The sequence below is a fragment of the Drosophila takahashii genome, chromosome 2L (assembly GCF_030179915.1).
Source record: "Drosophila takahashii strain IR98-3 E-12201 chromosome 2L, DtakHiC1v2, whole genome shotgun sequence".
Lineage (NCBI taxonomy): Eukaryota > Metazoa > Arthropoda > Insecta > Diptera > Drosophilidae > Drosophila > Drosophila takahashii.
In genome coordinates, this window is record NC_091678.1 from 15,967,298 (window position 1) to 15,990,105 (window position 22,808).

Consider the following 22,808-nt stretch of genomic DNA (forward strand, 5'->3'; position numbering starts at 1 on the left):
CTGCCATTTGCCATTTGAACTTTTTAATTTTGTCGTTTTTGATGGCTGCGTTTTACGAGGCCGTTGTCTCTCAACTTGGACTGCTTCTCGACATCTTTTTATTCCTCCAACTCCTGATGGCATTTCCGTTGCTGTGGTTTTTGTCTCTTAATGATAAACTGGGGTTCAGCTTCGTCTTCGTTTTGGATTTTTTGTGAATAAGTTTTCCCCCGTTTTGGGTAAATTCCTTTATGCCGAATGTCCTTTTGTTGAAATGAAAGGCGGGCAAAAGGAAAAGCTAAAGCTGCGCCATAAAAGTTTAAACAAAAAGCAGCTGCCAGACGGGGGCACACAAAAGCGGGATCGGAGTCATAAATTGGCCATGATGGAACCCAATAAAAATGCCAGCACAGAAGATGCCGATGATTCTGTGTCGATGCTGGTGATGATGAACAACTCGAGAGGACCGAAAAGAAACTGCATTTCCGAGGGTTGCAACTGCCACAACAATAGAATCGTTTTGGTTTCGGTTTTGAAAGCCCCAGCGAAGCGTTCCCATGACATAAAAATGCATTTTCATGTAATCAACGGGAAGTGCGTAAAGAAAATCGCCCAAATGACTTAAACAAATCAGGCAGCTCGAAGCCGAATTCCAAAGCGATTCAAGCGTGAAGCCTAAAATCAAACAACAAAACACATCTTTAAAGGTGTAAAAAGTAAGACAAACTTCGAGGAGCAGATGCAGAAACAGATTACAGATACAAATGCATTTGAACACTGTGAACAACAATTTATTGAAGTTTGGAAAATGTTCCGTAGTTCTCGAAAAATATTTTAGAAAATTAAAAAATATAAAAAATAATTTTTATAATTTCGCAATCAGAATTAAACAATGAACGTTAATTTAATAAATTCATTTTGTACAGTTTTCGAAGATAATATTTCATGATAAAAATCTAAAAACAATTGTATTAAATACAGATCGATTTTAATATTTTTTTGTATTTCTGATAACAAAAATAAAATGTGTTCTTAGAGTGCATTTACAAATGCTGTTTTAGATGGCAGCCAAGTGCAAGATGCGGTTGATTCTGTTTTATTTCATTTCTTGGAGTTTGCCGTGTTTTGGTCGTGTGTCTAAAAGCGTGATGGCTTTTCGAGTTGCCTTTGATCTCATCTGCCGCGGACCCTGCAGGTCCCTCGCCCCCGTTTCATATATCTTTTTAACTGTCTCCGTCTCTGGACCAAAGTTTTCCCTGTTTCCCCGTTTGGCAGCGCATTGAGGAAGTTGCATCAAAGACAAACAACGAATTTCCACACACAGATGTGGCGATGTGGATACAGATACAGATAGAAGGCATAGATACAGATGCGGATACACACACCCGCAGTTGGGACCTTGAAGTTTTGTGGACCTTGAGGCACGCACCGCACATCAAAGCGTCACAGGGCGAGATCAAAGAGGGGGCCTAAGCGTTTTGCCACACGCAGTTTGCGACTCCAGGTTGCAGTCACAAATCCCCAAAAACCCCCTCCACTTTCCACTCACACACACTCGTACATCCTGCCTAAACGGTTTAACCTACAAAGCGTTGACGTTCCTGTTTACTTAACCCTTTGCTCAGGTTATGATAACTTTCGCAAGCGATTGGAGAGTTGTGGGTATTTCTGTTTTGTTAGGAAAATATTTATCACAGAGTGGGTGGTGTTCGGTCCTAATTGCACAGGATGGGAGATAGTTATGCAAGCAAATAAATAAATTTACTTTATTTATAATTTGTTAATAAGTTTAATGACTAGATACCTAAACAATAACTAAAGATTTGTTGAAACAGGAGAGATTTCTTTGTCTTCCAAGAACAAAAAAATAAGAAATCTCCATGACCCATTTTTTATTTATTTATTTATTTTTTTTATTTATTTTGGCAGGAATTGATAAAGAATAATTCCTTTTTAAATATATTACATTGATTTACTTTTAAAATTAATACTCTTATAACTTTATATAGATTTTTTGATTGAACAAATAATACATGTATTCTCTTACCTTTATTTTTAAGGGTAAATAATTTTTTCCCTTAACGAGTCAATAGATCTTATCTCCGAAAAATTGTTGATGCAACCTGTCCCGCAGCAACATGTTGCCCATGCACTTTTCCACCGTTTTCCCAGCTTTCCCGGCTTTCTGCTGCCTCAGGGGAGGTGAGGAGCGGTAAGACAAGTCGCCTGGCTGGGCTTTGATGTTGCGCCTGCTGCGGTTGCTGTTGACATAATTGGAGTTTTGGATGGTTGGTTCCTGGCTGGGATTGCTGGGTTGCTGGGCTGTTGGCACTCACTTTGCGGTACTTTAAGAGGCCCGGCACATAATTTGCGCAAATTAGCGACAAGAGTCATGGCATGCCGTCAACCATCGTTGGCGGGGTCTTTAAACCTAATTGATGCTCAGGCTTCAAGCCTAATGGTCTAAGCCGCCTTCCCGGGTCTATTTGCTTTCATCTCGGATGCTTCAGAGGTGTGACCAAGATGGAACCGCTTGATGCACTTGTCGTCGAGTGTGGTAGGTGTTAATGTGCATTTCTTTTTTTTTAAGGGCGGGGGGATATGTTTCCCAGATCGATATAAATTGCCAATTTGACCCTGAACAAAAGACGCGACAACGGCGGCGACATAAAAACAAAATGGAAAGCCAAGTAAACCGAAGCATCTTCGCTTCTTCGAAAGCCAATCAGACAACCGAAAACAGTTATGGAAATGAGGAGTATTTGGAAAAAGAACAAAAAAAACAGGAGCTGAGTAAAGAAGCCGCCGACAGCACGACATCATCATTGAAGTCTACCCCGAAAAATAAACATGTTTGGTATTTTAATTCAATTTGTGGTCTCGTGGAGGGGTAAAATGAAATGGATATGCTGAGTTTGAGGTTGGGCCGTAATCTGTCGAAATATAGGAAAGCAAGACGTTTTAGTCAGCAAGAAAAAGAAAATGGAAAATTAGTAATCAAAACCCTAAGGAAAATAAAGTCCCTTTAGATTAAATCCCACACATTCCATTCGAATTATTTAAAAGATTTAATCAATTTTATGCATGTTTTAAGACCAATTAAATAACACATTTTCGTTAAGCTTGTATTTTTATTTTTTTATTTTTTACTTATTATTAAAAAAAATATCTTTGTTGCTCTTTCCACTAAAAATAATGACCACACTGCTTTAGAACATTCAACATTATTTCGCAACGAAATAAATGTCAAATGTATTTATAAAATGGACAAATTAACCAGCCTAATATCTTATAGAACCTGATAGGGCCCTAAATGAGTCCTCCCTCTCTCAGCATATCACAACCCACTCAGACCACAAGAACTTTCCTATTAGCTGGTATCACTTTTTGCCCCGTCCACAAATCATTAAACCGCACCACCCACTTGACATCTCAAGTTTTCTAGATCATAGTCCGAAACATAAATATCCACTTGACAAAGCGTTGTGTGATCGCCCAGACGCAAAGGGATACCTCCGCTGGGGCCCCTCCAAAAAATTTCACTTTGCACAGGCGAAATTCAAGAGCAAAATAGCAGAGCGAGGCAAAGAGATGATGGACCTTGAATGTCAGTCCAAGAAAAAAAAGATAGGGAACAAGAATGGAAATGCCGCAGACCGAGAGGAAAACTCTGCCCAGAAACGCTGATTGACAAATGCAGTTGGGGGAAAATTCACAGCGAGTTGAGCGATCGGGGCGTTGATGGATGAACAGAAATACGGACGGGTCGTTTACCGTAGATGTCTGAACGGCCCTCCCCCTTTTCCCGCACCCCTTTTCCCACCGATTCAACCAAATCACGCCCCAAATTAAATGAAATTAACACGCGTTTAATGTCAAACTGGGAAAACTCACCTGCCACCCGCGTTCCACAAACACACACACACAATTTCCCATCCAATTGTTTACTTAATGACGTTCATGTGTCTTTTGCGACCGTCTGTGTGTGTCATTTGTCGGCTTTTCTGATTTTCTGCCTTTTTCCGCTTTTCCGCGACGAGTGAGCGAGCGCGCTGTCATAAAACGATTTGATTAAAGCGATTTTACCGCCGCCTTCGAGGTCTCCAAAACAAAATAAAGATACGAAAGCCAACAGCTGGAGCTGGGAACTCCACTTTGCTCTCTGTGTTTTCCAATTAAAACGCAGTCCTGTGCCGCAGGCGATGCGCTAACATTTATTTTCGGAAATCGAAAAAAAATGCAAAAGGGGGCAACTGGCAACCCGACCCTCGGAGCCAGAAGTTGGAGCCAGTAAGAAGAGCCACGCCACGAGCGGTGGCTCGGAAAGTGAGAGTGAGCTGTGGGAAATGCGCACTTAATCAGCGAATATTTTATGCGCTTTTTGGGATCCAAAATATGATTAAAAATCAAAAAATAATCATTTCATTATTTTTGAGGCAACACAGAAGTATTTTCCTTGGAATTCGTTTGGTATATTTAAAAACTCAAGAACTATATTTAGATAAGCACAAATCAAAAAAAAATAAAATTTTTATTTAATCATCTTATTTATTAATGGATATTTAATTATCGTAACATACATACGTAGAGTATAATAAGGTATTATTATAAAAATATTTTTAAAAAAATACTGCGACCTTTTTGGGGTCGTCTTCCTTTATCCTTCATGTTGAATGACTTGCAAATCCACATTCATAACAAATATATCTACTTTTAGTAAGGGTATCCGCACCAAAGAGGGCAACAAGTAAAAGTGGCGGCGGCACAAATTCTTTGTAATTAGTATTAAAATGTTTTCCGCTACGTTTTCACTTGCTTCCCGGCTGCCAGTCGTAATGCCGGGTAAAATTCAACAGGCAGCATTCAGATGCAGTCGAGCAGACAGCCAGTTAGTCAGTTAGTCACTCAGTCAGTCAGTCAATTTGTCTATTTGCCCTCAGGGCGCTTCACCATATATCCCATATATCCCTCGCCCATCCCTTTGCCACTCCGATGCTGCTCTTTCTCGCATGATTGAAGGCAACATGTGTTTCGGAAATTATGCAAAATTGCCTTTCTGGCCAACAGAGCAGCAGCTATATAGCAGATGCCAATGGATGTGACTTGCCTCGGCTTTCCCCTACACATCCACAACTTTGCCCACATCCATATCGGTTTGTCAAACTCTTTTTCGCAGCAAGTGCATTTGCATTGCATATTTCGCTGCTCATTATCATGGCGCACAGTTCATTTCGAAAACGATTAATAATGCTTAAGCGCTTCTTGGCGTTAACAGGCGGCTGGCAAAATACGCTAAGCAAACCAGTGAATTTTGTGTGGTCACAGCAGCAGCTCTTCCCGATTCCGAAATTTGCAATTTCATCGGATTTTTTTCTAAAAAAATTACACTTAGAGAAAGACCGTCTATTCCAAAAACAGTACAAATACAATTTAAATTTAAATTAAAAATGTTAGCAATATTTTCTTTAAATTTTTAAATTTTCAGAAAAATTCAACAAATAACATAGTATATTAAAATGTATAAAAGTTATTACTATTTTTTTAACAGCATATATACCAAACTTTTTTATATTAATAAAAATTAATTATTTTAGGATTGTTGCAGTATTTATTTAAGGCTCATTAACTTAATATCCAGTTTTTTAAAATTGACAATTGTTTTTTTTCCGTGTAGCGATTCTGCCGAATTTTTCGTCTGTGTTTGGTCATTTATTTGGCTTAGATTTGTTAGAGTGATGAGTGGAAACAACGAACGGAAGCAGCCAACTAATTTGGATGGCAACCCAATATGGAGTGGCAGATATGGGCTTTGGGAAAATATTTTCACAACAGTATTTTTAGAGAATCTCAACAGAGTGCGACATTCCCTGAAAAAAAATCAACAACTTTCTTTACACATTTCCTCAATTTCCCTTATGTTTAAAAATGCATTTGATTTGTGATCCCGTCTTGTTTTCCATTGTTTATGCTTTTTGTTTTTCTAGCATTAATATTCATTAGCAAGAATGATAGATTTCAAATCGAAACTTTCCAAGTTCTGGACCGAACTAATCTCGATTAATGGGGCAATAATCGAATTTGTAAAGTTTACAAAACAAAACCAGACTAGAGCAGAAGATGCCAGAAGGCAAGAGATCCATGCAACATGAACTTGTTTTATCACCTCATAACAACAACATTGCGAGCAAGTGAACTCAACTGATTGAATGCCTTCGTGGCAGCATTTGATTTGTTTAGAGAATAAAGCACAGACCTTTCTGTATCTCTATATCTTGTACAAGTACGAATACGAGTACATGAATCTATAGTTGTATCTGTATCTGTATCTGATTCTATGCGTGGATGTTGCCCGTTGGTTGTGGCATCTTTTTTTGTGTATATGGCGCCAACTTGGCCTCGTTTGTGGGGCGGGATTTTTGCTTAATTAGCACTCAATGAACAACTTGGAGAGCTGGGAAAGAGTCGAGGAATGTGCGCAATGGTACTTCAATCCCACCCGTACATAATCCGTAGTGCATATAGGAAAACACCACCTCCAAGGCCATTTTGTGAGCCAAGTCGAGGCGGCGAGGGTTGCTTGTAAAAATCTTATGAGCTTTACGTGACCGTCCATTAATACATCATTGCGGCAATGTTAGCCACGCTTTCAAACCTCCCGCTTTTCCGTTCGAGGGAAATGAGCTGATGATGGTGTGGAAAGGAAAGTAAAGCCGGGTTTCCTTCCTCCATTCGGTTTTGTATTTTGTGGGCCTGCTCGGGGTGTGATATCAGGATCGTTTTTTCGTCATGGTCATAAAAACGCATTTTATGCGAAACGCATTTGAGTGGATCCCACAGAAAACGGAGTCTGGAGTCCATGGCTCTCGGTTTGAGTCACAGTTCTGGGCGTGGATGTGGGTTCTTATCGGTTTATTCCCGTGCGTTTCTCTTTTATGGGAAAGTAAATAAAATGTAAGCCAAGAGCTCCCTCGCAAACTTTTAATGTTGATTGCGTTTCGCGTTGATGTTTAATTTTTATGCGAGTCTTTTATTCAAAGCTCTTACTCCTCTACCTTCTTTTCTACACACACTTGGAAAAATATAAGCAATTTCTAAAAATAGATCAACATGTTTTGATTGATTTCCCAGCATTTTAAAGGCATCTATATTAAAATTTCACCTTAATACAGATATTTAATTTTTTTTTTTGTTTTATAAATTTTTACTTCTTAAACATTTTTTGGCAGTGCACAAAAACCAGTCAAGCCAAGTCGCAAAATTAATCATTAATAGCTAAGCTTAAGCTTTGTTCCCCGGCTGGTGGTCGTTGTCTTGGAGCTAAAAGGAAAATTGCCAGAAAAATTAATTTAAATCTATTCGCTGGCAATTTTTATGGGAAAACTTCAGAGGAGAGCGGGAAAAGCGAAGCACGAAATGCCAGCAATTAATTTTAATTGCCCGGCGGAGAAGAGATAATGTTATGACAATTCCATAAATAAGTCTCAATTTAGAGGGAATTGGAAGTTCATTTCTGGAATGGTAAAGGCTATCTCATAAATTAGTCACAGAATCTCTATATTTGGTGGAATATTCTCCGCCTATTCATAAAATTACCTGATAAATTCTCGGCAGCAGAAAAGCACTGGCGCAAAAACAACAAATGGCTGTAAAAGGCTGGAGAAATTATAGCGGCTAACGAAAATGAAAAGAAATGCAGACAAATAGCTGGAATGCCGTTGAAGCATAAACGAGAAAATGCCAGCCACTAAAGCGGCAACACCAACAAGACCAACAAAACCGTCTAATATTAGCTGAAAAATAGTTTGGCAATGTATTCAATGAAAGGGAGAGCCGCATGCAATGGATGTTGCTGTTGCAGCAGCAGCAGCAACAACAAGCGGAAGCGGCAACGCCAAGCGGTCGAAGATTGAGTGCCAGAAGGTGGAGCTTCTTGGATGGTTAACGAAGCAGATTCTGCGTTCTTGAAGGATGATAAATGTCAAATGCAATGCTTGGGCTAACGTGTTGCACATAGCATCTGGCTTCAGTGGCAGGAACAAAGGCTTGGCATCCGCAATTGGAGTGTAACTGAAATCTCTGAGGATTTTTTCCCCCAGAATGGCTGGTGGCTTTAAATAGCACACCCATGTTGTTCATTGTAGGCTTAAATTGGCGTGTCAGAGAACGCAGTTTTTTGAGAGTAATCACCTAACCCGACCTAAATATGTTATCAGCAATCTTCCAAGAGCTGAAAAAAAACAAACACTTAAAAAATAGTTATATTAATAAAATTTAAAGGAGAATTGGAATACCAGAGATCAAACGGGTTAATAGCTAATGTATTGTATTTTTAAACAATAATTTTTATCTTCTTCATACCAATTATTTAAAATTTTTGCAATTATTTTTGACGTAAATCTTATAAAATAGGTTCTCCAGCTAAAAGAACGACTTTTTTATCCAGCTAATAACCTTATTTCTCTCCATATTATTGTATTTTAGTGAAATTTTTTCTTTCTTATATCAAATTTTTTTTTATCTTCAAAAACTAAGTTTTAACCCGAATTTTAACTCAACTCAGGAACTCAACGCACTACGACATTCCATATTTGACAATTTCTTGCAAAATTTTCTGAACTCATAAAAATTGCCTCCCAAGTGGAAAGCCAATTAGATGTTGTTGCCAATGATGTTGCTAAATTGCAGTTGGACAAATTGCAACTGGCAATTACAATTCAATTTTTATGCAACACAATGAAGCTGTCAAATGCAAGGAAAGCCCAATAAAGAACTGGAAGCAGAAACCATTGCTGATGACACAAGGTGCGGGTGGTGGCAGCAGCAGCAATTTCCAGCTGCAACATCGGGAGGGACGGGCCGGGGGGCGTGGTTAAGGTAATGGCGTTAACTGCTTGGGCATAAAAATGGCTTGCAGCCGTTGCCTTAAGGTAGCAACACCGCTGCACGGCAGCAACATGGGGCCAAAAAGGTAGCAGCAACTCGATGCTAGGTGTGAAGTGTGGCCAGCGTACGGCTAAATCTATATATATATATTTGTATAAATATGTACGGTAAATTTATATATCGCTGTGTGTGCGTGTGCCCTAATGTGAGGGTTGCAAGCGAAATGTGTCGTAAAGATTTTTATTGCATTTTTATGGCGCACACGCAGCAGCAGCAACAGCAACATCAGCTTCCGCTAGCAGCAGCACCAACAGCAGCAGCAGCAACATGGCATCTTTGGTCTGCTTGGGCTGCTTAATGATAAACTTTAACGTTGCTTTTGCATTTTCCAATTCCGTTGCTTGCCACAAAAATCATTTTTGAGTAAATAAACCGCAGCAGCAGAACATCGCTGGATATGTGAGCCTAAGTAAGCCGTTAAAATGCTTTTAAAACTAAAATAGAGTTCCAGTGCGGAAGAGCAAGTGGCCGAGCGACCCTCGCTTTCTGGGTGGGCAAATAAATTGATTGCTGCTGCTGCTGTTGCTGCTGCGCAGTTGCTTGCTTTTTGTTTTTAATCATTTGCCGCAACGTTTTATTAAAAATCCAAAAAGTAGCGACGTCATTTTATTGTCTACTTACTGCTCAAGTCCAAAATCCCATGCACAAATTTTATGAGCCAGCCCATAAAAATGCCTTTTACCGTTCTCCGCTTTTTTTTGTTTTCGGTTTTTGGGTTTTCGTTTTTTTTTTTTAATTTCGTACCAAACTCTCGGGGGGCACATTTGTTGCTGTTGCGCCGATGTTGCTGTGGGGGAGCGACATTGTTAACGGCTACAACTGTTTGTCGTCGTTGTGCTGCTGCTGCTGCTGGATGATGCCAAAATTGATGACCATAATCTTCGGCGCAGGGAGCTGGGCAAAAGGATGCGCTTTTTATGATGAAGCGCCGAGCTGCAGCCGAAAAACAACCACCGACTATTTGTCCCACACTAACAACCACCCACCGGCACTGGGAATAAATTTCGGGAATACTAGTCCCAAATTTCTTATACTATATTTTTGTTAATTGTTGATAAGATTATTAAGAGTACTTGAAAATATTTTATGCATTCTTCTAAATAATTTTTAGGAGAGCATAGAAAAAATCCAAATTTATTTGATATCAAAAAGTAATGTTTTATTTTAATAGGCTAAATTATATTAAAAGTTTTGTATTAATTTTTTTTTTTGGGATTTTTGCTTATTGTTTAAGTTAAAAGAAGTGGTTAAAAATTTTAAAAATATTTTAAAATACTTTTTGAATATTGTTGTAAAAAATGTTTAGGATAACGTAGTCCAAAACAGCCCGCAAATAATACTATTAAAATTTAAATAGCAACATTATTTTTAAGTAACAAAATTACAAACTAAAGTTGCTTTTTTCTCAGTGCAACCGCTTTCCCTTCCCCCGTTGCAACAACATTATTCATTGGGGGGTTCGAAAGAAGCAGGAGCGGAAGCATATTTTATGTTTTAACGCTGCCGAAATTGGGCAGCAGCAACAACATCTCATACATCAGCATTTAGAGATCCCTTCTCCGAGGGAAAATAAACGGTAAGGGGATTTCTCCCGAAGGGGCGGACGTTTGTCTTGCGGTTTTCGCGCTTGCAATTGGCTTCCCTTTTCGTTTTTTATTTTTGCTGACAGCAATTGTTGCTGTTGGCTGCTTTTACCGCCTTTACCGCTTGCAATTTGGCGGCTTAGCGCAATATTTACAACACATTTTGAAGTGTGTTTCGTGTGCCATAAAACGAATGAATAAATAAGCTGACAGGTGCAGGAAGCGGACTCGGTGGAAGATTTTAAGAGATCCAACGAATGACAAAAGGAGACGACACTGTTAAGCTGTTAAGCCAAACAAATGGGGTCCGCATGAATTATTGAAAAAGAGTTATGGCAATTAATGGGTTCAGCGGAAATTTAAACCTTCCTAAGAGTTTCACAACGTGTTGTGCACAGAGAAAATATATTTTCATACTGTAAATATTTTATAAAAAATTATTTTTTTTAGGAATTTTTAAAATAAGGAATATTATTTAAAATTTTTTATTTGAATTTTCTATTTTAAATTATCGTATATTGGACATTTTATGTACGTTTTTCTGTGTATAGAAAGAGATATTTTTCGAATATTCACGAGGCAAATCGGCTTAATGATCGCCGCTATTAACGATTGCTTGTGCTCATATAGTATTTAAGAAAACTGCTTGTCTCTCAGCAAATTGCCCATAGAAATGACGCCTCATTGGCCCCATTCTTGCTAGGCAAGCAAGCAAGCAAACAAAAAAGCACAGAAAATCAGAGAATCCCCAAAGCAGCGCCTTCTGCTTCATTTGCCAGCTATCAATTAAAGCCAACCGACCGCGTCGCGTTTTGCTTAAGTTCATCAATTTTCCGATCCGATTGGGTTACAGTATTTGCACTTGCCTTTTAATTGAACGTTTCGGCCGGGGGTGAATTATGCGACAGCTACGCCAAAAGCAAACAGAGGAAACCAAAACAAAAGGCGACCAGCAAACAAACAAACATTTGCTCGCCACCCAGAAAAGAAATCGACTTGGAGAGTTGGTAGCCCAATCCGAATGCAAGTCAAATGTTTTAAAAATAAGCAATGCATTTTTGAGAAGCAGGAATGGAATGGGTATGGGTATGGGTAAAAACTGTGCGTGGCTGGCAGCTGCATTTATGTTTTGGCAATAAAATGCAAATGGTAAAAAGTCCATAAAAAAGTTCAAGTCGAGAGAGCATTTTCAGCTTTCGATATGCTTATGCTACTTTAAAAAAGATTTTATGGGTGCCTGTCCGGGTTGATTTCAGTTTTATCCTCTTCTACACGGAGAAAAGTGTGGTTTGGATTTGAAATTAGTTAAATATTATTAAATATATTTTTAAAATGTTAATGTTAATTTATATTAATAAATAATAATTAAATTAAATAATACATTTCAGTATACATTTTTTTAAAACACTATAGAGTTTATTTAAAAAGGATTTTTGTACTGTGCATTTTTTGAGTTTCTCGAACTGCTTTCAATCGCTGACTGCTGTTGCAGTTGCTTCCTCTGCCTCCTGTTGCTGTTGCACATTTGCTATGCTGTTTGGGGCCAGCAGCAACATCATCATCATCAGCAGCAACTAAAAACTGTAAAGTCCATAAAATGCTTTTGCCGCAGCACAAAGGGATTTATATATGTGCTTTGCCAGGGTACCTGTGTTCGTGTATGTGTGTGTGTGTTGAATATTTTACGTTTCTGAAAATTTGATGAATCTCCACAAATGCACAGGAAAAATGAGGGAGAAGCGGGTGAAAAAGAGCACTCAAAGCAGCAGCAGAAACACACAACTTCAGCGTCATCATCGCACGAGGAAAATATCCATCAACACTTTTGTTTTACGGCGCTATCTTCCCTCCCCCTCCCACATGTTTGCTGGCACACATCCGTCCGTCTGTCCATCAATTTGTTATTTTGGCCTAACCACCAACTCTTCACAGTTTGTTTTGCTTTGTGGCCATTTTAATAGCTCTCGACTACATTGTATCTGAAAGATACGAATCTATATCTCCAGCATGCGAGTGTATTTAGCTGTGGGCTAAAATTTGTGATATTAAAGTGCTTGCTTCCTCCCTGCCGAACTAATTGTTTTAGCCATTTTCCCTGCTAATTGTCTGTCCATTTTGCCCCGTAAACGTTTTGTCAAAAGGATTATCTCCGAGTTTCCAAGTTTCCCTCTAGCTCCCACTCTCTTTGGGGCTTACGGCTTGTAATTCCTCAATGTTTTCAATGGCTAAGACGACATACATTATCCAAACCTGAAATGGGCAAGAGAGTCTTTGGGGAGAGTCATGTGTTGTGGGCTTTGGCCTAATGCGCTTTGCATTGCACTTGCCGTATAAATCGGATGTGATAACAATACAAGGCTTACATGACGACTTACATGGGCTTTGAGCTGTAATTGAAGACCCCGAGGGTGTTGGCCGGGGCATTACAAAGGTCTCAAAAGAGCTATTAGGGAATAGATCTACAGATCGACATGTGTCATTTACAATAAGTTTTAGTTTGTGTATTCGTGTATACAAAAGTTCTTATGACTTTTGATCAAATGGCTTAAGAAACTTAGCAAAAATGGTTCATAGTCAGAAAGTCGGAATATATAGAACCTAGTCAAAAATTTATTTTATTTGTTTAATTTATTACTTGGCCTTTTCTAAATTAATTTAAACAAATTTTTACTAAAACCAAAAAAGTCTTTTCTAAAAATTTACATACAACCTATTCCCAAAGCAAAATAAAAACTTTCCCACACCCAGACCACCCAATTAAATTCCAATCCAGACTAGTTTTCCGTCAATCGCCAAATGATATTTTAATCAAGCCGAAAACTACGTCAAATATCGAAATAAAACAGCGGGAGATAAATAGATAAAAATTGGCCAGCCGCAGCCACAGATTCGTGGGATCCAAACAAATGCCTCAAGTGTAGCCAAAAAGCACAGCAAACTACTTGTAAACATTTCAAACATTCAATTAATTAATTAATGGCGAAAATGTGGCAAATTAATTTCACATAAAAAGTGAGCACGCGGAAAATGTAGAACAAATCGAAATGGAATATTATTAATAACAGACTTTGAGTGGCGAAAGTTGAGATCGAAATGGGGAGGGAGCTGCTGAGGCAGATGAACCGGAGAATAAAAGTGGAAAATCGGTGCCTCGAGGCGCAGACGGAGACGGAAATAGTCAGATAGTCCGATAGCCGCAGATATGCTGAGCTCGTTACTCATACGCCAATTTACGATGCACTTAAGTTTTATGAGAATTTAAGATTTCCTGCAAATCAGCCTACTCCAAAAGCCCCGAGGCGGAGTGGGTGCCACTGCCACAAAATGATAACCGAAGCTGGACAGGAAACGAGTGAGGTGAAGCGGCGGCTTCTTTTTGAAATAATAAAAAATACGCTCTTACCATAAACTCTTAAATAACTGGAAATTCATATAGCACTGGAGTTCCCATATGACACCACTTCAGGGGAAATTCTTTCTGCCATTCCTAGAAGCCGAATCAGTGGAAAATTGATAAGAAAAAACGCACTCATTTGTGTTGTAACTTTGTTAATCAAATACAAATTTGTCTGGTTAATATCAGCAGTAAAGCTGTAAAATTCGATTTTGTAATACATATTTGAAGGTTGTCGTTGGTAATTGGAAGTAGGAAACATATATGGACAATGGAATGACCAGTGTTTATGTCTTAATTAATTTCTTCATATTATACCCTTGCAGAGGGTATTATGATTTCAGTCAGAAGTTTGCAACGCAGTGAAGGAGACGTTTCCGACCCCATAAAGTATATATATTCTTGATCAGCATCACAAGACGAGTCGATCTAGCTATGTCCGTCTGTCCGTCTGTCCGTCTGTCCGTCCGTCTGTCCGTCTGTCCGTCTGTTCGTCTGTCCGTCTGTCTGTTTCTACGCAAACTAGTCTCTCAGTTTTTGAGCTATCGGGATAAAACTTTCCCAAAAGTCTTCTTTCTATTGCAGGTAGTATATATGTCGGAGCCGACCGGATCGGACAACTATATCTTATAGCTCCCATAGGAAGGATCGGAAAAAAAAAACTTTAAAAAATTCTAGCTTCGGTGTTTTTTGAAATATTACCTTCTACTTTTGGGGATGTTATTTTTTAAATATTTCTGAATTTCGAATTAATTATTTAAAAAATCGGACTACTATATCATATAGCTGCCATAGGAACGATCGGAAAATTAATGGAAAAGTAATAGGAAATAAATTCTAGCTTCTTAAGTTTTTATTGTATTATCTTCTACTCTAGGATATGACTCTTTTTAAATATTTCCGAATTTCAATTTTAATTGGATCAAAATCGGACGACTATATCATATAGCTGCCATAGGAACGATCGGAAAATTAATGAGAAATATTAGAAAATTGAACATTTTTGCGATTTGTTAATTAATAGGAATGATCTGCAAGGGTATATAAGCTTCGGCTGGCCGAAGCTAGCTTCCTTTCTTGTTTATTATTATTATTATTGATTTATAAAAAGTTATTTCTAACGCTACAAGTTTAAAACTTTTAATTTATTACGCTCTTACGTACATTATAACGAAAAATCAACCGTCATTAATTGAAAGAGATTTCTTTGACATCTCCGCTCAATTTAAACTTACGTTGAATCGGTATTTTAACCGTTCAGAACAGTTCTACCAAGACACTCCAGATGGCGCACCAAAACTTGTGTGTAAAATTCATGTAGAATGCTGAGGTTCCTTAAATCAGCGGTAGAAGTCGCTAGCTTGGTAAAAAAAAGGAGTGCCGGGGATTACACTAATTGTGACAGGATCGGCATTTTCCAACTACCCTATAAATATATAGATTAATGTATAAATTTTTAATAGATTTTTCTAACCAACTGTATTCATTTATTCACCTTCAGCGAACACTTTATCTCGGAGCACACGGTGATGGCGGTTTTCACGTCGCAAGGACAAGTGGGTGGACCCTGCAGATACATGCCGGCCACGAGGCGGCAGAACCACCAGTGTCGCAAGGAGACGGGACTGCCGGGAACCCTCAGCGAAGCCCGTCGCCTGGCCACCACCCACTGTGAGGAGCAGTTCCGCTACGATCGATGGAACTGCTCGATTGAGACGCGTGGCAAGCGGAATATCTTCAAGAAGCTCTACAAGGAGACGGCCTTCGTTCACGCCCTCACGGCCGCCGCCATGACCCATTCAATAGCCAGGGCCTGTGCCGAGGGAAGGATGACCAAGTGCAGCTGTGGACCCAAGAAGCACAATCGGGAAGCGCAGGACTTTCAGTGGGGTGGATGCAACGACAATTTGAAGCACGGCAAGCGGGTGACCCGAAGCTTTCTGGATTTACGCGGTGGCGAGGGAGACGAGGTCAGCGAGATATTGCGACATGACTCAGAGGTAAAAAAATAATATAAATATAAAAAATAATTTACTAACAATTTAACTTAAATCACAGGTCGGCATAGAGGCTGTCTCCTCGCAGATGATGGACAAGTGCAAGTGCCACGGCGTTTCCGGCTCCTGTTCGATGAAGACCTGCTGGAAGAAGATGGCCGACTTCAATGCCACCGCCACGCTTTTGAGGCAGAAATACAACGAGGCCATACGCAAGGCGCCCAACCAGCGATCGATGCGCCAGGTGTCTTCGAGTCGCATGAAAAAGCCAAAGCAGAGACGCAAGAAAGTGAGTTTATACAAAATTAAAATAAATGGATTGTTATAGAAATGACGAAGCGCACCAGGAGAGTGTGCGAAGGCGACTACTATTATATAGCCGCAAAATTGAAAATCTGCTGTGATAGTCCGATCGTAATGAGTAATACACCAATCGAAATGTATTGCAATAACTTAAAGGATTGCATACCAAGACTTTAAGAAAATCAATTGGCTTGGGAGAGAGAGCGGTGAAAGTGAAAAAATGAAAATTTCGAAATTTGGAGCTGTTGGGGCCGGTGGGGATAAATGCCCCCTCGCAATGATTTAGTTGTATTCCTTTTGAAAATACCCGTCGAATGAGGGGTCATTTGTCAAAATCCGACGCTCCGTTCAAAAGTTATAGCCAAAATAAGATTTCCTTCTTCTTCCCAAAATGAAAATTTAATTCTGTTTGTCAGTTTGTCAGTTTGTCAGTTTGTCAGTTTGTCAGTTTGTCAGTTTGTCAGTTTGTCAGTTTGTCCAAAACATGTTTCTTAAGTTTTGAAAATTTAATATGACGTTCATCCCATCGATATAAAAAACTTTTGTTCTACCACTTTTGGAAAAACTCGCTAGTTTAGCGGGAAAACAGCTATAAATAGCTAAAATTCGGAAAGCCGCAACTTCTATACTACTAAAGCTACAGTCTTGTGCTGCATCTTGTTTGAAAGGTATTTTTAAAAGCTATAAACGCCTTCTATATGCAATTTGTGTAAATGTAATAATTAAAAAGATATGAACAAAAGACAATTTTTTAAAACTTTTTTTTTAGCTTTTTTTTATTTTTTTCAAAAACGGCTCTAACGATTTTCTTGAAAACTTTAAACTGTATAGCCCTTGAGATTCCTTAAATTTTGGTATATAACACATTACTGTAAAAAGTCACGTTTAAAAGTTATTTTTATACGAAAATAGCCACTTTTGCCAGCTCGAACAACTAAAGCTTCCTGGGTATTGAATTTTGTGTGAGGGTATCCGAACTGTATTTTAGGGTCATGGAATCAGTAAATTTGCACTTAAGAGTTCCATATAGGAATCTTTTGTTCTACGACTTTTGGAAAAAGCCGCTACTTTAGCGGGAAAAAGCTAAAAATAGCTAAATTTCGTTAGTTTGTAAGTTCTACACTACTAAAGGTACCGACATGTGCTATACCTCGTTTAAAAGGTATTTTGAAATACTTAAACGCCTTTTTAACTTAATTTGTTTAAATACAATGGCTTACAAATTATGATTGACCAATTTTAATTTAAATGTATATATTAGCTCCTATGAAAGCAAATGTAAACAAACAAAAACTTCTGATATCAAATAAAAACACCTCTTAACGAGGTAAAAAACTAGTGACGATCGCACCTTCAACATACAAAAGTTCTGATATCAACATTTGTGACGAAAAATTCAATTGATTTGAATCATGATTTGAAATCAAATTTGAATCATGATTTGAAATCAAATTTGATTTGATTTGAATTATGATTTGAAATCATTGATTTGATTTCAAATCATTTGATTTCAAACCATGATTCATTTGATTTCAAATCATGATTCAAATCAAATCAATTCAAATGATTTGAAATAAAATCAAATGATTTGAAATCAAATTTGATTTGATTTGATTTGAATCATGATTTGAAATCATTGAATCATGAATCAAATCAAATCAAATCAATTCAAATGATTTAAAATAAAATCAAATGATTTGAATCATGATTCAAATTTGATTTCAAATCATGATTCAAATCAATTGAATTGATTTGATTTTGAATCATGATTTGAATCATGATTTGAATTTGATTTGAATCATATTTTGAAATCAAATGATTTATTTTCATGATTTGAATCATGATTCAAATCAAAAATGATTTGAAATCAAATCAATTCAAATCAAATCAATTCAATTGATTTGAATCATGATTTGAAATCAAATTTGAATCATGATTCATTTGAAAATCAAAATCATTTGATTTTATTTCAAATCATTTGAATTGATTTGATTTAATTTAATTCATGATTCAATGATTTCAAATCATGATTCATGATTTTGAATCAATTCAAATCAAATTCAATTGATTTGAATCATGATTTGAATTTGATTTTATTTGAATCATGATTTGAAATCAAATGAATCATGATTTGATTGATTCATTTGATTTCAAATCATGATTCAAATCAAATTCAAATGATTTGAATTGATTTGATTTGAATCATGATTTGAAATCAAATGAATCATGATTTGAAATCAAATGATTTGAAATCAAATCAATTCAAATCAAATCAATGATTCAATGATTTCAAATCATGATTCAAATCAAATCAATTCAATGATTTCAAATCATTATTCAAATCAAATTCAAATGATTTGAAATCAAATCAATTCAAATCAAATTCAATTGATTTGAATCATGATTTGAATTTGATTTTATTTGATTTTAAATCAAATGATTTCAAATCATGATTTGATTGATTCATTTGATTTCAAATCATGATTCAAATCAAATTCAAATGATTTGAAATAAAATCAAATGATTTGAATCATGATTCAAATCAATCAAATGATTTAAAATCAAATCAATTCAAATTAAATCAATTCAATTGATTTGAATCATGATTCAAATCATGAAAATGAATCATTTGATTTCAAATCATGAATCAAATCAAATCAAATCAATTCAAATGATTTGAAATAAAATCAAATGATTTGAATCATGATTCAAATTTGATTTCAAATCATGATTCAAATCAATTGAATTGATTTGATTTGAATTGATTTGATTTCAAATCATTTGAATTTGATTTGAATCATGATTTGAAATCAAATGATTCAAATCATTCAAATTCAAATCAAATTCAATTGATTTGAATCATGATTTGAATTTGATTTTATTTGAATCATGATTTTAAATCAAATGAATCATGATTTGATTGATTCATTTGATTTCAAATCATGATTCAAATCAAATTCAAATGATTTGAAATAAAATCAAATGATTTGAATCATGATTCAAATAAATCAAATGATTTGAGATCAAATCAATTCAAATCAAATTCAATTGATTTGAATCATGATTTGAATTTGATTTTATTTGAATCATGATATGAAATTTGATTTGATTTGAATTATGATTTGAAATCATTGAATCATTGATTTGATTTGATTTCAAATCATTTGATTTCAAATCATGATTCATTTGATTTCAAATCATGATTCAAATCAAATCAAATCAATTCAAATGATTTAAAATAAAATCAAATTTGATTTGATTTGAATCATGATTTGAAATCATTGAATTGATTTGATTTGAATCATGATTTGAAATCATTGAATCATTGATTTGATTTGATTTCAAATCATTTGATTTCAAATCATGATTCATTTGATTTCAAATCATGATTCAAATCAAATCAAATCAATCAAATCATGATTCAAATCAAATCAAATCAATTCAAATGATTTGAAATAAAATCAAATGATTTTTTAAGTTTTGAAAATTTGATATGACGTTCATCACATCGATATAAAAAACTTTTCTTCTACCACTTTTGGAAAAACTCGCTAGTTTAGCGGGAAAACAGCTATAAATAGCTAAAATTTGGAAAGCCGTAACTTCTATACTACTAAAGCTACAGACTTGTGCTGCATCTCGTTTGAAAGGTATTTTGAAATGCTATAAACGCCTTCTATATGCAATTTGTGTAAATGTAATAGTTAAAAAAATATGAACAACAATATTTGAATCATGATTCAAATCATTTGATTTTATTTCAAATCATTTGAATTTGATTTGAATCATGATTTGAAATCAAATTTGATTTGATTTGAATTATGATTTGAAATCATTGAATCATTGATTTGATTTCAAATCATTTGATTTCAAATCATGATTCATTTGATTTCAAATCATGATTCAAATCAAATCAAATCAATTCAAATGATTTGAAATAAAATCAAATTTGATTTGATTTGAATCATGATTTGAAATCATTGAATTGATTTGATTTGAATCATGATTTGAAATCATTGAATCATTGATTTGATTTGATTTCAAATCATTTGATTTCAAATCATGATTCATTTGATTTCAAATCATGATTCAAATCAAATCAAATCAATCAAATCATGATTCAAATCAAATCAAATCAATCAAATCATGATTCAAATCAAATCAAATCAATTCAAATGATTTGAAATAAAATCAAATGATTTTTTAAGTTTTGAAAATTTGATATGACGTTCATCACATCGATATAAAAAACTTTTCTTCTACCACTTTTGGAAAAACTCGCTAGTTTAGCGGGAAAACAGCTATAAATAGCTAAAATTTGCAAAGCCGTAACTTCTATACTACTAAAGCTACAGACTTGTGCTGCATCTCGTTTGAAAGGTATTTTGAAATGCTATAAACGCCTTCTATATGCAATTTGTGTAAATGTAATAGTTTAAAAAATATGAACAAAAGACAATTTTTTAAACCTTTTTTTTTAGCTTTTTTTATTTTTCTCAAAAACGGCTCTAACGATTTTCTTTAAAACCTTAAACTGTGTAGCCCTTGAGATTCCTTAAATTTTGGTATATAACACATTACTGTAAAAAGTCACGTTTAAAAGTTATTTTTATACGAAAATAGCCACTGTTGCCAGCTCGAACAATTAACGCTCCCTGAGTATTGAATTTTGTGGGAGGGTATCCGAACTGTATTTTAGGGTCATGGAATCAGTAAATTTGCACTTAAGACTTCCATATAGGAATCTTTTGTTCTACGACTTTTGGAAAAAGCCGCTACTTTAGCGGGAAAAAGCTAAAAATAGCTAAATTTCGTTAGTTTGTAAGTTCTACACTACTAAAGGTACCGACATGTGCTATACCTCGTTTAAAAGGTATTTTGAAATACTTAAACGCCTTTTTAACTTAATTGGTTTAAATACAATAGCTTACAAATTATGATTGACCAATTTAAATTTAAATGTATATATTAGCTCCTATGAGAGCAAATGTAAACAAACAAAAACTTCTGATATCAAATAAAAACACCTCTTAACGAGGTAAAAAACTAGTGACGACCGCACCTTCAACATACAAAAGTTCTGATATCAGCATTTGTGACGAAAAATTATTACACTCGTCATTAAATAGACTTTCTAATCTTTTCTCATTCGTCACGCTGCAATAGAAAATGCCTGTAAGGGGAAAAAGGCTGGAATAGTTTGCTAGGGCGGGCCGAATGAGAAAAGATTAGAAAGTCTATTTAATGACGAGTGTAATAATTTTTCGTCACAAATGCTGATATCAGAACTTTTGTATGTTGAAGGTGCGGTCGTCACTAGTTTTTTACCTCGTTAAGAGGTGTTTTTATTTGATAGAAATCTTAAGAATAGGTTTAAAAGTATTAAAAATATAGGTTATAAAGTAAAAAGTTTCACTACACCAAATAAAAAAAATTTGACTATTAAGTTTAAAAAATGTCTAAATAAGATAGTATTAAAATGAAACTTTTGGTATAGATTTAAACCTACCAATTATAGACTATAGAGAATGTACTTAGTGTATAATGAATAACACAGAGTGAGGAAATTTAGTAAATTTAGTATTAAATCAATACCACTCTTTTATACTGTATCAAATAAAAACACCTCTTAACGAGGTAAAAAACTAGTGACGACCGCACCTTCAACATACAAAAGTTCTGATATCAGCATTTGTGACGAAAAATTATTACACTCGTCATTAAATAGACTTTCTAATCTTTTCTCATTCGGCCCGCCCTAGCAAACTATTCCAGCCTTTTTCCCCTTACAGGCATTTTCTATTGCAGCGTGACGAATGAGAAAAGATTAGAAAGTCTATTTAATGACGAGTGTAATAATTTTTCGTCACAAATGCTGATATCAGAACTTTTGTATGTTGAAGGTGCGGTCGTCACTAGTTTTTTACCTCGTTAAGAGGTGTTTTTATTTGATATCAGAAGTTTTTGTTTGTTTACATTTGCTCTCATAGGAGCTAATATATACATTTAAATTTAAATTGGTCAATCATAATTTGTAAGCTATTGTATTTAAACCAATTAAGTTAAAAAGGCGTTTAAGTATTTCAAAATACCTTTTAAACGAGGTATAGCACATGTCGGTACCTTTAGTAGTGTAGAACTTACAAACTAACGAAATTTAGCTATTTTTAGCTTTTTCCCGCTAAAGTAGCGGCTTTTTCCAAAAGTCGTAGAACAAAAGATTCCTATATGGAAGTCTTAAGTGCAAATTTACTGATTCCATGACCCTAAAATACAGTTCGGATACCCTCCCACAAAATTCAATACTCAGGGAGCGTTAATTGTTCGAGCTGGCAACAGTGGCTATTTTCGTATAAAAATAACTTTTAAACGTGACTTTTTACAGTAATGTGTTATATACCAAAATTTAAGGAATCTCAAGGGCTACACAGTTTAAGGTTTTAAAGAAAATCGTTAGAGCCGTTTTTGAGAAAAATAAAAAAAGCTAAAAAAAAAGGTTTAAAAAATTGTCTTTTGTTCATATTTTTTTAACTATTACATTTACACAAATTGCATATAGAAGGCGTTTATAGCATTTCAAAATACCTTTCAAACGAGATGCAGCACAAG

General features: G+C 35.7%; 1 protein-coding gene across 1 annotated transcript in view; it reads left to right on the top strand.

The window, feature by feature from the left end:
- Wnt4 (Wnt oncogene analog 4) overlaps positions 1–22,808 on the top strand; it is a 41,296-nt gene that overhangs the window by 7,909 nt on the left and 10,579 nt on the right. The window contains exons 2-3 of the mRNA XM_017149176.3: positions 15,401–15,899; positions 15,958–16,185. Of these exons, the coding sequence (XP_017004665.3) occupies positions 15,401–15,899; positions 15,958–16,185 (727 nt within the window). The remainder of the gene's footprint in view (positions 1–15,400; positions 15,900–15,957; positions 16,186–22,808) is intronic.